The following is a 15,336-nucleotide window of genomic DNA, read 5'->3' as shown; positions in this document are numbered from 1 at the left end:
ATTTGGATAGGTCCATGAATAGGAAAGGTTTAGAGGGACATGGGCCAAATGCAGGTAAGTAGGACTACTTCAGTTTAGAAAACTTGGTTGACATGGATACGTTGATGAGAAGGGCCTGACTCGGTGGCTCTATGGCATCTGGGAAATACTTCCAGAACACAGAAAGGCCGGCTGAACTTATACCAAAACAAGACAACGGAGACACTTCTTCCCCATGTTTTTAGTCTCAGGTTATAAGACAGATGCTTTTAATTTTAGATCCTTTCATGAGCTTGCTGGTAGCCATCTGCCAACATAATTTTGTTACTAACTCATGACAAATTATTAACACTACTTAAAGTAACTGTGAAACATTTAAAATTCCGTGTAGCTTCAGTGGGGCTCGGGTGATCGCCCCAGAATGGGACATTTATTGACCAAATCCTCCAAATTGAGAAATGTGATATCCAAGTTATGGGCAAGATCTTGATTCTACAAACTACTTTCTTCACTGTATTTGTAATGATTCACAGATGACACAGCTAAACATCAGTGAAATAATATTAAAGAGGACAATTTACTCCGGAAATTTCACAGTAATAAATGTATTCACTCAAAGTTTTAACTTGAGCAAAGATTCAATCACAAAAAATGTTCCCAAAAAGTGTCTTGGAAACCTGAATAACAGGGCTTCAAAATAACGTGACAACTAAAAGGTCATGAAACAGCCAAGCAGAGTTAACCTACTAAATACATTAGCACATAACCAGTACAGCAAGTTAATTAAATGCACTATTCAAGTGCCATGCTTACCTGATCTGCTTTGGCAAACCGATGCCCAGCCAGAATCATATGAAAAGCAAACTTGCGTACCATAGGAGTTCGCATGTTGATGAAGCAGTGGGCAGCTTGTTCCAGTAAAAGAGCACTTCGGAGGTCTGAATCCTGCATTTTGTTTTCAAAAAGTAAGGCATGAGTCTTTCATGTCACTACAAATTGATTAAATTAGACTGTGTGTTAAAATAAATGTGTGATTGGAACACCCCCTCATCAATTTAGTTTTGACACAAACACAAAGGCTGAGAACTAAGTAACTATATCCAATAATTCCGAGAAGGCACTTAAGCAATAAGCATATTTTGAATGCTCACCCTAAAATGAAAAGAGCAGCAAATTAGAGAAGAATTTCCACAGGGATAAATCTTAAATCACTATCCTTTTCTCTTTTGCTCAAGTCACACAAGTGGAAATCTCATGCCCATAGCTCGTGACCAATTTGAGCTGTCTGTTCACCCACTGCTTCAAAATCAAGATATTCTCTGGAAGTGATAAAAACAACAACAAACTTGGATTTAAAAGCAAATTAGTGGTTGATCTGGTGAACCTTTGCTTGATCAAAGTGCTCCAACAGCCTCTGCTCAGCCACAAAGTTCATCAGATTTTTTTTGTTGCTTGCTCGTGGATGCGGGTGTCATTAGGTCGTTGGCGATGAAAGCTGTATCAATGATAAAAGCACATTTGAACTCTGTAGCTGCAGGAATATCAGCTCAGACATTGAGCTGCAAGCACTGGTACGTGGTGGCGGCAGTGGATTTTATTTGAGGAAGGTGGGGCTTTATCTAGACACTTTATTCTGGGATGTGCAGATTTCCAAGGAACAGATGGATGAAGGTGCTCTAGTGAGAGAGACACAAAAATAGTATGCAAGTAAAGCCAGCTCATGGAATGCCATCCTCCTTAGAAGAATTGAACATAAGTTACAACTTCATGCTTGTTAAACAGTCTACTGATGAGACCACATCTTGAAAGTACGTACGTTTTGGACTGTGCAAGTAAATGCAGTTCAGACATATCAGAGGATGCTTACTAGATCGAGATCTTAAATAAGCAGCATATATTATAGGGAAATATTTGGCAGGTTAGGCTAGTTTTCCGTAGAATTTAGGGGATCAAGGATTAATTTGATGAAATTTTATAAGACCCTGTTTGACATGGAATTGCTACTTCTGCTCTCAGTTCAGATACTTCCATTGCCCCTCTCTAACTGCCCTGTAGAAGGTTAGCGTGCTTTCTTGAACCACTGGACTTACATGTTATGGATGTCATCGACACAGCTGTAAGGAACAGATTACAGAATTTTAACCCAGTGACACTGAAGGGAGAAGGATACATTTGCAGCAAAAATTCCTGCTTCTGACTTCATGATGGAAGGTTGGTTATTGAACATGCTTGGGGCTAAAATACTGTAGGAGTTCCTCAAGGCAATGTCTTTGCATGGAGACGGTTGACCTCCGACACCTTCATTTGTTCTCCGTCTGACTCCAACCAGCAGAGATATTCCTTTTCCCAGATTCCAATGACTCATTTTGCTAGGGTTCCTTGATGCCATACTTGTCAAACACTGCCTTGATATCAAGGGCAATCATTCTGAAGTCACCTCTGAAATTGCTGCTGTTTCATTCATGTTTGGACCAAGGTTGTAATTAGGTGAGGAATAATTTAGCCTAAGTGGAACTTAGCCCTGGCAAAATCCAAACCTAGTATCAGTGAACAGATTAGCCATGCACTTGCTGTGGAATAACGATCCATTCCGTCACTTTGTGACAATCAAGAGTAAACTGATAGGCTGTTATTAGCAGTGTTGGTCGTGTCTTGCTTGATGTCAACCAGATTTTTTTTCAACAATTTTTCACGTTGTGGCCCGTGAAGCTGCACTCAAACAGCTTGGTTAGGAACACAGCCAATTGCGCAACGCAAGTCTTGATTGGACATTGCAAAGGGTGTGGACCGCGATAACATTTTGGCAAAAACAGTGTCTTCAGCCATTTATGTTACTTGGCATGAATTAAATGGACTGAAGACTAGCATCTATAACACTTCAGACATCAGGTAAAAGATAGATGAGTTATCCAATTGACACTTCTGGTTGAACATGGATGCAAATACTTCAGTCTCATCTTTTGTAAAAATGCCCATCATTGATGATGATATTTGTGGAGCTTCATTCTCCTGTTGCCACCACCATCACGACCAGATCTGACTGAAGGATTACTTAGCCCTATCTACTGCTATGCCCATTCTCTAGCAAGAAACAGCCCTATGTTGCAATTTCAACCAGTCATTTTTAATAACGCCTGCTTATGCCCAATATGTCCTCCAGCACCGGTCACTGAATAGTGCTGATCGGCTGGCTTGATGGTAATGGTAGAGTTGAGATTATATAAGGTCAAGAGAAGATTGTAATTGAAGACAATTCAGCTGCAAATGGCCCATAGTGCTGAAGGTATGCCCATCTTTGAGTTGGGAGATCTGTACAAAGTGTGACCCATTTAGCACAGTGGTACTACCATGCAACACTGCACAAAATATTCTCAAAGCAAAGAGAAGACCTTGTCTTCACAACGACTGCACAGTGGTCACTCCCATCAATAATGGCCATGGATATTGACAAAAGGCAGATCGGTGAGGATAAGATCATGTATGTAGTTTCCACTTCTGTTTGCTCAGAACCTTCCACGGATCCAGTCGAGCAGCTATGTCACTTAGGACTTGTCTAGCTTGATTGGCAGTGATGCTACAAAGTCTCCACTTAGTGTAAATTCTGTGCCCTTTCCATCCTCTGAACTTCCAAGTGGAGTTCAATATTGGTTGGTGGTCTGTCATGTATGGGGTAGGCGCCACCAAGCACAAATTCTTTCCCTCTGGAATCTCTGTACTCATCTTGTTCAGCCAACAGCATTGAGCAGGCTTCCAGTCCCTCTTCAAGAGCACAATCAGCTTTATGCTGGATTCACAACAAGAGGGCTTCTTTTAAGAAAGAGGAGAACTGAGCAGGGAGCAACAGGCTGATCACTGAGAATGCCAAAATCTCCAAAGCAGAAACTACTAACAGCCCGAGATATAAACCCAAGGAAAGGATCTTCAGTCAGCAAGCAATTATGTTTAGATAGGTACCAAGAAAAGTATCATGAAAATAAATACTGTTCTATTGCCCTTTTAGTCACTTCTTCAAAAAGGAAACAAACCAGGTATCGGCATTCTTTCAAAAGGAAGAAAATTCACAGCCCAGGAACATTCCCTTCGGCCCTCCAAGCCTGAGCCAATCCAAATGTACTGTACTTTCAAACTTAATTATGAAAAGTAAACACTGAGGCTTTCTGGGAATACAGAAACATTTCAAAATCAGAATCCAAAATGTTGATTCATTAACACAAACTAAGAACTGAAACTGGAGCCCTCCTTTGGAAAGGGCCTGAAGGAGGGCTCTGGCCCGAAACGTCAATTCTGCTGCTTCTCAGATGCTGCCTGACCTGCTGCGCTTTTCCAGTAACACACAACTCCGAAATGATACGGTCAGCTTAGTCTTCCAGGGAGTTAAATCATATTCAGTTTGCCTTTTGCTCGAACAATAACCATGCAGTGGTGAGACACAATGCCAAAAAAAAACAAAGATTAGTGGGGGAGTGGAACAAATTAAATTGCTCTTCAAAGAATTGAACAGCCTCCTTCTGGTTACGCTATGCATTGAATTCATGGGGAAGGGGACTCAGACTCAGCTTTCAACTCCATTGTGGGCCATTTGCAGCTGAATTCACTCCACTGATGAAAGCCCGAGTGGCAAATATCAGTCAAAGTATCAGTAGTAGATTATGAAAAGTATTCAAATTCTCAAGGCAAGAAACTTTTACACAAGTTGACATGAGACTTCAGATAACCTGAGAAAAACAACCAAAAAGATTATGCTCCCAATGGATTGAGACCAAAGCACACTGAAGCTGAATGAAAACCTTAAATGGTACTGAATGATTCAATGTTCTTTAAATTATAATCCAAAATCTTACACTTTATTTATGCTGCAGTGTAATGCACTAAATGGCACATGTGGAAAATTCATACACCATGTTACCAACAGGTCGCTTGCCTTATTTTCCCACATACTATTGCATCAACTATATAGGCAATGACTAGTTAATAATAAATGATATATAAATTAGAGGAAATAAATTTTATAGAACATTTTCACTCCATTTATGAAATTGTGAAAAATTCCATTTTCAGATTATACAAAACTTAAGTACAAAGCCAAATGATCAAACTCCAAAGTCAAGGAATTTCTAACTTCTCCTACCTCACTTGTCATCCGGATAAGGAGTGTTGCAGCTTCTGAATATTTGGCTTGACTTTTTAAAATTTCTGCACTTAGCAAAGTGCACCTTTCAGCAAGTACCAAGTTCCTAAGATGGAATAAATTTCAAAAAAATAAATTCCAAGTAACATTTAATTAACCAAAACAAAATATTAAATTTCTTGTGGCTTACAGCAACTGCTGGATTTCACTAAGTGGTAACAAGGTTGATAAGCAACTCTAATCAGATGAAGACAGAAAGGATCTCAGCCCAATTGTCCACTGATAATGTCTTACGTATGACACTTGCAACAGAACCAAAGTAAAGCTGTTGAGCCAGCAGAGAACGACCGTGCTTTCAGACTATCAAAATCATCTGCCAAATTAATTTCAGCAACTCAAGATTGAATCTGCATCCAGCTGCACCATACAAGACACTAAACTAACATTTATTGGTGCTGAAAAATGAATCTTTCCAGGCAAGCTGTATCCTACACTGTATTCATCCTCAGGTGTTAAATGCAACACCAACATGAACTTGAATGACCTAAAGTCACACATTAAATTTTCAACATCAAGTGTTAAAATTTATTCTCAGAAATAAATCCAAGAATCTGCTCTGTATCCTCTTAGCATTATCATAAGATTTGATACTTGGGGGAAGGACAAGGCTGGATGCAATGGCTCTGTAAAAATTCACATTTTGCTTAGACTCAGCTCACATTTTGCTGTAATTCATTTCTTCTGGTGTATCTCAATGCTTCAAAGCCCTCTCAAATTGCCTTCAAATATTTCAGCAAAAATTCAGGACAAAAGGAAAAATGGGAGGAAAAAGGGCAGGAAACAGAATGAATTAGAAAAATGACAACTGCATAGACGGTAGGAATCAAGCGTGATCTCAGGTTTAGCAGAAATTTGCAAGTGGTGTGCTGCCGAGTCAGTTTGGCAGGAAGAATAGTGGTTACATATTCCTTGGAAGACAAAATAATTACATTGTTAAAATTAGCAAGACAAGTTGATAATAAATGCACAGATTCAGAGAAGTCAACATACAGGAGGCCATTTGGCTCCCTGTGTCTGTCCCAGCTACCCAGCTAGTCCAGTTCTATCTCCACAGTCCTCTATTTTCAAATTGATAACTTTCAAATGTATATCTAACTCTTTAGAAACACACAGAATCTGCTTCCAACATTCTTCCAGGCACATCATTCCAAATCCTAACAAGTCAGTAACATTTCTCATTTCAAGCTTCGTTCTTTGTCTGACAAACTTGAAATTGTGACCCCTAGTCACTTGTACACCAGCCACTGAAAACAGATAATCCTTCTCTACCTTGTCAAAATTGTCCATAATTTTGAACACCTCAGCAAGATCACCTCTTAACCTTCTCAGCTCCAAGAAGAATAAGCCCATCATTGTTTGTATTGCAAAATGACTGAAGTGACAGAATATGAAAGATGACACTTAAACTGAAATAGAATCTTGGTTAGATCACACTTGTTGTATCACACATCCTGCAAATAGTATCAAAACACTGGGAAAATACAGGGAAGATTTACAAGAACATGACATGACAAAAAGATTGACCAGGATGAGTTTCTTTATTTGGAGAAAAAAAAAGAGGAGACCAACATAAGACGCAATAGAACATTTTTAAAAAAATTACAAAGAGACGTTGGATCCAGAGGAACTGTTGGCACTTGTAAAGCAGTCCAGAAAAAAGGCATAGGAAGAGCTGATGAGCCTGTTGACTCAAAGTATCATTGCTACCTAGTTTCAAAGGGGAAGCTTGAAATACACATTAGGTAGGAGAAAAGAAAGATGGGAACGGTGGCTAGAGCTAAGTGCTTAAAGTTAGTGGAAACAACTGTAGAAATGCAAATGCAGTCAGCTGTTAAGAATTCAAAACCAAAAAATAAATTGCTGGTAAAGGTAAGCACATTGCTCAGAAGTTCTGATGAAGGGTCACTCTACCCAAACGTTAACTCTGGTTTCTCTCCACAGATGCTGCCAGACATGCTGAACTTTTCCAGCAATTTCTATCTTTATGGTTTCCTGCATCTGCAGTTCATTCGGTTAAAAAATACAATACTGGCACTCCAAGCACAACCTTTCTAGCCGTTTTTTTTAAAAGATATTTTTATTAGAAATTTAATATTTTGACAGATTTACAAAAATAAACAGAACTTTCAAGCACAAACATTAATATAAAAATAGATCTTAAATATATAATCATCAAAATTCAAAGGAATGATACTAAAGAAGAAAGAAAAACAATGAAACTCAGTTAACTACTAATCTAATCCACAGTTATCCAGAGTGTATAGTTGAGTCACTTACATCCTTCAAACAAGAGAAAATGTTCTCTAATACACTCATAACAGTATAATAAAAAGGAAACTATTTCCAAACAATAAGAACAAAAAAAAACATGTTTGAATGGAGATCCTCCCCCTTGTTCTCAGGGGGCCTTACTTCCTTTCTAAAGGTCCACCATATCCTCTCCCAAACAGAGTCCCACCCTTGACCCGGGCGCTCCTTAATAGGATTTAGATATAAAACCGAGCTAGAGTTAACAGTGAGCGCCCCACCCCCACCCCTCCCCACCCATACCTGAGTATATCTGATAGCATCAATGCCACGTACAAACACACATAACTATAAAATTACAACTCCAACAGATTACAGTTAAGTATAATAACATAAAATAGCAAGGGAAGACAACCCTGCTCCCAGAAGCAAAAGTAAAGTAGAGTAAAGTATCCACTTCTCCCCACGGAGTGTGGAAGAGGCAAGCCAACATAAATTGTCTCTTACGATTTATTTAAACGAGTCTAAAAGTTCCTTAGCCTCTTCTGGTGATCTAAAATTATACTCGGATCCTTCGTGGGTAAAGCATAACGTCGCTGGGTAGCGTAAGGTGTATTGAATATTTAAGTTCCTTAGACATTTCTTCACCTCATCAAACGCCTTCCTCCTTCGTGCCAAAGCCGGGGAGAAGTCCTGAAATAACATAATCTTGGATCCTTCATGGATCATGGCTTTAGGATCCTTTCCAAGATTTCTGGAGGCATCCAGGAGTATCTGCCTCTCCCTATAACTCTGCAGCCGGAACAGGACCGGGCGTGAACGCTGGTTTGGGCCAGATCCGCGTACTGCGACCCGGTAGGCCCACTCCACCCTTACCCGGTCAGTTTCTGCCCCCAGGTTTAAAAGCTGGGGCAGCATTCGCTCCAGAAATACTGCTAACTGTCCCTTCTCTTCTTGTTCAGGGAGGCCCAGAAGACGGATATTCTTTCTCCGATTTCTATTATCCAGGTCATCCATGTAGATTTCAAAGGCCCTGACTCTCTGCTCCAGAGCTGGCACCTGTTCTGCAGCTGTTTGTGCTGCAGCCTCGGAGGTCGTGGCCTTTAGCTCCGCCCCCTTCACTCGGCCCTGTAATTCCTCCAGAGCCTGGCTGTACTTTTGTAACTTTTCTTCGAATGCATTCCATCTCTGTCTGGATTCTGCGATGAAATTGACGAGTGTCGTTTCCAGCCTGGCAATCATCTCTTCAAGGCCTGTTTTTACATCAGCTGCAGCCGGAGGAGGAGAGGAGGGTGGGGGAGGGGTCTTTGTTTTCTGAGAGCTGCGGGATCCCTTTGGTTTACTCATTATCCACTTAATATTAAACTGCTTAAATATAATAGTAACCAGCTAAGGTTAGAAATTTTTTTTGGGTGGTTTGGTAAGTGTGGTGGGGGTGAGTAACTCACTTTACCCAGGTTTTGGGAAGAGCTCTGTAAACTCAGACTTGCTGAGTCGCCGCCATCTTGGATCTCCCCCTTTCTAGCCTTAATTCTAGCTGTATCCAGGCTATTAAAAGTTCACATGAATTTAAATATATTAGTTAATCTACTAGCTACAAAGACTTTCCTTGCATTGATTTTGAACATTTTATAGCCAAATAAATGATTGAATTTGGGTTCACATGTACGTAGCACTATCCTGTATGGTTTTCTAAAATTGGAAACTAAAGTCTTACCCCTTGTCTAATGAATAAATGCAACTTTTTTTAAAAAATGCTAATATTTTCTATCAGTCCAAACAATTGATGCATGGTAAAATTCAAATGACCTTACTGATTTTTTTCCAATCTTCATTCCAATCAATTAAATGTCAAACAAGACCCTTTGCAAACAGGGCATTTAATAAGGGGTGGGATACACAGTGACATCAGCAAATCCCAAAATAATTCAACATTGATACCAAGTTCAGACAAAGGGTCAACGGAGCGTTCAATAGCAGCAACCCCAACTGGTTCTTCATTAGTCCAGGAACATGGAGGTCACTGCAACCGTAGTGGGCGGCACGGTGGCACAGTGGTTAGCACTGCTGCCTCACAGCGCCTGAGACCCGGGTTCAATTCCCGACTCCGGCGACTGACTGTGTGGAGTTTGCACGTTCTCCCCGTGTCTGTGTGGGTTTCCTCCGGGTGCTCCGGTTTCCTCCCACAGTCCAAAGATGTGCGGTTCAGGTGAACTGGCCATGCTAAATTGCCCGTAGTGTTAGGTAAGGGGTAAATGTAGGGGTATGGGTGGGTTGTGCTTCGGCGGGTCCTTGTTGGCCCAAAGGGCCTGTTTCCACACTAAGTAATCTAATCTAAACATCATACAGTTAAACAACTAACTCAACCAAAGACTTGGAATTAAAGATAGAATCTTTCTGATTGAAGCCTCTCAGTTTCACATTGGGCTGTGCACAAATAAAGTCAGAGGAAACTTAGTGCTGATTCAAAGTAAAGAAAAAAAAACTGAATGAATAATTTTTATGTTGCTTTCCATAAGGAGGAAGCTAGCATGTATCTGTTTCTACATCCTTCATAGATTCAATATCCTTCCATTGGCACTGATCCTGTATAGTCTCTGAGATCTTAACTACATGGGCTCCATTATCATCTTTTCAGCACTTGTGTGCAGGAATACTCTTGGGTTATATCAATAACCATTCACAACTATCTGAAAAATTCATTGCCCCTTGAACGTCACAATATTTCAAACATGAAAAAACAAAACCATCTATAATTACATCATTTTCTAAATACATGGCAAGTCAAACCGCAAAAGAATCCTTAAACCTTAAAATCATCTGCTTTACGGTCATCATTTTACACAGAGTTGAGTAATTGTTGCGTTATGGATGGAGTCCCATTCTACATGATCAGTCCACTTTGACGCTTGCTCGATTAAGCTACCAACTTCTCCTCCTACTCTCCCAAAGCAAGGGCTTCACACCAAACTCAGAACTGGCTCCTAACCTCAAAACAGCCTCAAACAAGAACAGTGTTAGTAATTCCAGTCCCTTCTCAACTTGTGTTAATTCCCAAATGATGAAGATGGCACATACTTGCAGAGATCCTTGTACGTCTGAATAGCTGTTTCCATGTAATGGCTGGGATACTGCCTCTGTGCTCCCGGCTGAAGAAAAACAGATGCTGCGGCCATTTCCTTTGATAAAATTTTTACAAAAAGGAAGCATTATTCAAGTATAATATACAGCATTTTGACAGTGCAACTTTGTAATATATACTTTATTTGGTCTTGAAGTAGTATCCTATATACATTGAAATGGAGCAAACATACACAATAAAAATCTCATGCAATATTATTTAGGCAAGGGGATGAAAATTATAGTTGTTTAGTTGTAATGTTGAGAAAGACAATTCAAGATTTTCATTTACAATCATCAGGAAGGTTCACCAGAAACCTGGCACAATGTATACATGTTTTTCATTTCTGCAAAGAATACAATTGTCTCTATTAATGTGGAGCTTCCTGAATACACAAGTGTATCACAGCATGAGCCCAATTATTGTGAACTTGTTAACACAATGATTCTGAGCACACAATTACTTGACAATCCCACCCCTTCTTAGAATCATAATATTGCACACTGGTCTGACTTGTAAACATAGGACAGTTGGATATGGTCAGTATTTTGCCTGTCACAAACAGTCAAAAAGGTTATACTGTTTGATACATCCCAAGCACAGATAGATCATGTGGCATAAAGAGAGAGAGTATCATACAACCATAAGAGTGTACTGGTTAACAGTCATCTAACTGGAGCATTCTCCAAGACAACAATTCTACCTTGCCAATGAATTACCACTCATTTTATGCAACAAAATGTTATTCTCCTTTATATTGGTATCTTTGCAAGTATTCTAGGAGTGCAAATTAAAAATATTTTTCAGCAATATTTAAAATAATGACCATGTTCGAATGTACTGCCTTGAATTATTTATGACCACTAAATTGTTCGTCTTTCTATTCAGAGATCTCTAAGGAAGGGTAAAACTATAATTAATGACAAAATACCAGAGCTTCAAAAGGTAAATTGCTCGTGGCTACAAGATTAAAGTGGATATTCAAAAAAGGCATCCACGCAAGACAGATTCAATTTACTGAAGTGCATATACTAACTTTGTCAGAATGATCTATCCAGGAAAGATGTCATTCACCCCCATCATGTGCGGTCAGATGAGAACAATTTAACAGCCAATAGTTTTGAAGATGGGTCAGCATTGACATTATGAAACATAGAGCTTGACTGACACATTGGTGTTGGATCTGGATGCAGTGGGTAACCAGCAATCTAGACTAGCCTTACTGCAAGGCCAAAATAGGTCAGCAAGTGAGGCTAAGTATATGCAACGTGCCTTCACACTAATCTAATTCACACACAAGTTGATCACTTTTCTAAAGTGTTATCAATTATCTATTTATCACATGCCCAGTGGTAATGGGCAAGCAACATAGCAGGTGGAAGGTTTCATTGGGAGATATAGTCAGGAACCTATGCCTAGCCCATCAAGCCACCCAAACATTTTTATTGGAGGATGTGGAACTAGGCAGCACCCACAAATGACTAAGAGTTAGAAATAGTTTCTTTCATCTTCCTGGCAGGGATCACAAGAGCACAGACACAAGCCAATCTCAACGGTGACATTTGTCACCATTGGCACATGGATTCTGTAGGTCCTCCTAGAGCGTACCACAGTCGGCAGATCTAATATCCTTAGCATTAGACAGCCAGCTAGTAACAACATCTAGATTATCACCCTCAGCAAGAATCATCTAACCAAGAAGTATGGGTTGCACGGTGGCTGTGGTTAACATTGCTGCCTCACGGTGCCAGAGACCCGGGTTCAATTCCACCCTTAGGTGACTGTCTGCATGGAGTTAAATACATTCTCCCAGTGTCTGCATGGGTTTCTTCCAGGTACTTCAGTTTCCTCCCACAATCCAAAGATGTGCAGGTTAGGTGGACTGGCCATGCTAAATTGCCACTAGTACGCAGGGATGGGCAGGCTGTGTGGGTTAGCCATGCAAATACAGAATTACAGGGATAGGGTAGGGGAAGTAGGTCTGGGTGGAATGCTCTTCAGAGTATCGGTGTGGACTCAATGGGACAATTGGTCTGCTTCCATACTGCAGTGATTCTATGATGCGATGAGAATGACCTCGAGGAAAATCTAGGTCAGCTACAAGTTCTTTGGAATGCCCTTTGAAAAGGAGAGTATAAACTTGTTGCAGGCTTTGCTATTAGGAACACATGTATCAGTAAATTATCTGCCATCCCACAAGCATTATTTCTAGCCTGATTATCCTTAAACTTTCCCTGCATGACTATGGACAATATACTCCAAGTACACCAGAAGACCTACTTCTTGCATGGGCACTATTAGCTTATGAAGCAAAGGGAAAAGTCCATTCGTTGAGGGCTGCAGTATCAAAGTTAGACAAGCTGAACATGCTCGGTGTCTTCAGCACAAAAGGTGATGCAAACCACGAGGTGCAGGAAAAGGTAATCAAAAATAAAAGCTGGCACAGATAGGTGTAACAGAAATGGTTTCCTCTGAGATGCTCTCACCCAAATTAGCTTCAGACAGCCAGCTAATTACAACTAGATTGCTATCCTCAGCAAGAGTCATTTGTGGAGAGGTATGGGTGGGACTGTGGTTGTGGTTAGCACTGCCAGGTACCCGGTCCCACACTCGGGTGACTGCCTGCGTCTCACATTTTACTGCTTCCACTCCTCAAATTACAAGTCCCCACGTTCCATCTAAAATGCAGTGGTGCAGCTAGTTGGAATGTCCCACATATTGTGTAGCAAGGATGAATTGGAGGGAGGAGCAGATGTATCAGCGGAAAGTAAGGGACGAGGCAAACATCAGAACTTTCAGAAGGTGAGAGCTCACAGGTCAAGGCACATGGAGACAGGACAGCGTTGCAAAACTAACCTGGTCGGTCAACGTGAGAAGTTGGGAGGCTTGGGTTGAATGAAAAAAAACATAAAAGAACCTGTGGAACAGTGTTATACAGTCATCTGGCTACTGACCCAGACAGAGATTGGGGAGTACTCACACCAGCAGAATCCTGTTTCCATACCAATCACAAATGGAGGGGAGAAGATTACTGCAGATGCTGGAATCTGTACTGAAAACAACGAGTCTGGAGATCACAGCATTCATGGACAGACAGTAAGCTCATGTTGAGTCTAAATGACTTCAGAGCTGAATGGGAATATCAGACTGCATAGTTGTACTTCCAAGTTAACTGCAATGACAGATAACTGGGCAGACAAGACAAAGTTACAGCTTTGCTGGTCTGCCTTTATTGTATGATTTTCTTAACTGTTGAAAGGTGTTTTGAGTTCAGTAAGCTTTTTTTTATTGCAAACATCTTTAAGTGGTTTTATCCAGAGTTACAATTACAAATTGACAGATTATTTATACCACTGCCTCACAGCAACAGGAAACATCAATTTCACCCCCAGCTGGCTGTGCAAACCCCACATTATCCCAGTGTCTGATTCAGTTTCTTCCCACAAACCAGAGGTGCAGGTTAGATGGATTCGTTATAGTAGATATAGAGATAGAGTGGGGAGGGAGGCAGCAAGATCTGTGTAGGATGGTCTTCAGACAAACAGGGTGGACATGGGCCGAATGGCTTGCTTCCACACTGGAGGGATTCTATAATTTGAAGTTCTGCGCAATGAACCCAACACAGAATAAATACACTGTTCAAGCTCTCTCATATATAACAGTATAGTACTAAAACACTAGCTACATGTTTCTTAGGTTTTACAACCAAAGACAACAGGCTTCATTGAGAATTATCTTTTCAAAAGAGGTAAATTCCATTGTGATGTGCTTTTGTCTCATTTTATGGGAGTTAGCAGAAGGTAAATGTGAATGCAGACTAGACTGTACAGAAGTACTATAAAGGGAGCAGAAACAGCATACCAGCATGATTTCTTGGAAAAGCTGGAGCTTACTCTTATTTAAGCAGAGAAAATTAAAGTCACCAAAATTATCAGGGCTCTAAATAAAGAGAAACTGCTCCCTTTAGTGAAGGGTTGAGAACCAGAAGTCTCAAACCAAAAGGTGACTGACTGGAGAACTAATATTGACGAGGAGGAAAATTTCCTAAAAACAACAAATGGTTAAGATCTAGAATGCACAATTTAAGGCTGTGGTGGAGGAAGACTCAATTGTGGTTTGTCACAGGGAACTGGATAACTATCTGCAGAAAAACAGGCAGCATATTGACAATGACTAGACAATAGAGTTTACTCTACTGCTTTAGAAGCTCTTGGTTTGACCTCCACAGATTAGTTTTATAAAACTAAAGAACTGAAATAATTGGAGAAATACCACCCTCTGGAGGGTTTTCCTCAAATTACAAGTTTTCACAATACACAAACATTGACAAGATTGCCCAATGCAACCTCAAGACATCTGGCTGAATAAGAGCTAAAGGACAACTTCAGTTAAACACAGATCTCAAAGATTTGAGGAGACATCAGACTTGTGGAGGTGATAGCCTAGTTATATTATTGCTGGACTATTAATCCGGAGACCCAGGTAATTTTCTGGGGACATGATTCAAATTCTGCAATGGCAGATAGAAGAATGTGAATTCAATAAAAATCTGGAATTAACGGTCTAACGATGGCTATGAATCCATGTTGACTGCTGGAAAAACCCATTTGGTTCACTACTGTCCTGCAATCCTTACCACATCTGACCTACATGTGATTCCAGACCCACGGCAACATGGTTGACTCTCAACTACCGTGAGTAATTAGGGATAGGCAATAAATGTTGACAGCCACTGAAGCCACATCTCGTGAACAAAAAAAAAAGTCCTTCACTGGGGCCAAATCAATGCAACTATTTTGAA

The 15,336-nt window shown here is 40.4% G+C and overlaps 1 protein-coding gene across 2 annotated transcripts in view; it reads right to left on the bottom strand.

Annotated features, from left to right (window-relative positions):
- trappc8 (trafficking protein particle complex subunit 8) overlaps positions 1-15,336 on the bottom strand; it is a 137,829-nt gene that overhangs the window by 49,613 nt on the left and 72,880 nt on the right. For both annotated transcript variants that reach the window (XM_060823884.1, XM_060823885.1), the window contains 3 exons: positions 10,493-10,593; positions 5,108-5,213; positions 793-924 (listed from right to left, as the gene is read on the bottom strand). In XM_060823884.1, the coding sequence (XP_060679867.1) occupies positions 793-924; positions 5,108-5,213; positions 10,493-10,593 (339 nt within the window). The remainder of the gene's footprint in view (positions 1-792; positions 925-5,107; positions 5,214-10,492; positions 10,594-15,336) is intronic.

The sequence above is a fragment of the Hemiscyllium ocellatum genome, chromosome 4, assembly GCF_020745735.1.
Source record: "Hemiscyllium ocellatum isolate sHemOce1 chromosome 4, sHemOce1.pat.X.cur, whole genome shotgun sequence".
NCBI lineage: Eukaryota > Metazoa > Chordata > Chondrichthyes > Orectolobiformes > Hemiscylliidae > Hemiscyllium > Hemiscyllium ocellatum.
Note: the sequence above shows the minus strand (reverse complement) of the source record. Positions and strands in the feature narration are given on the sequence as shown.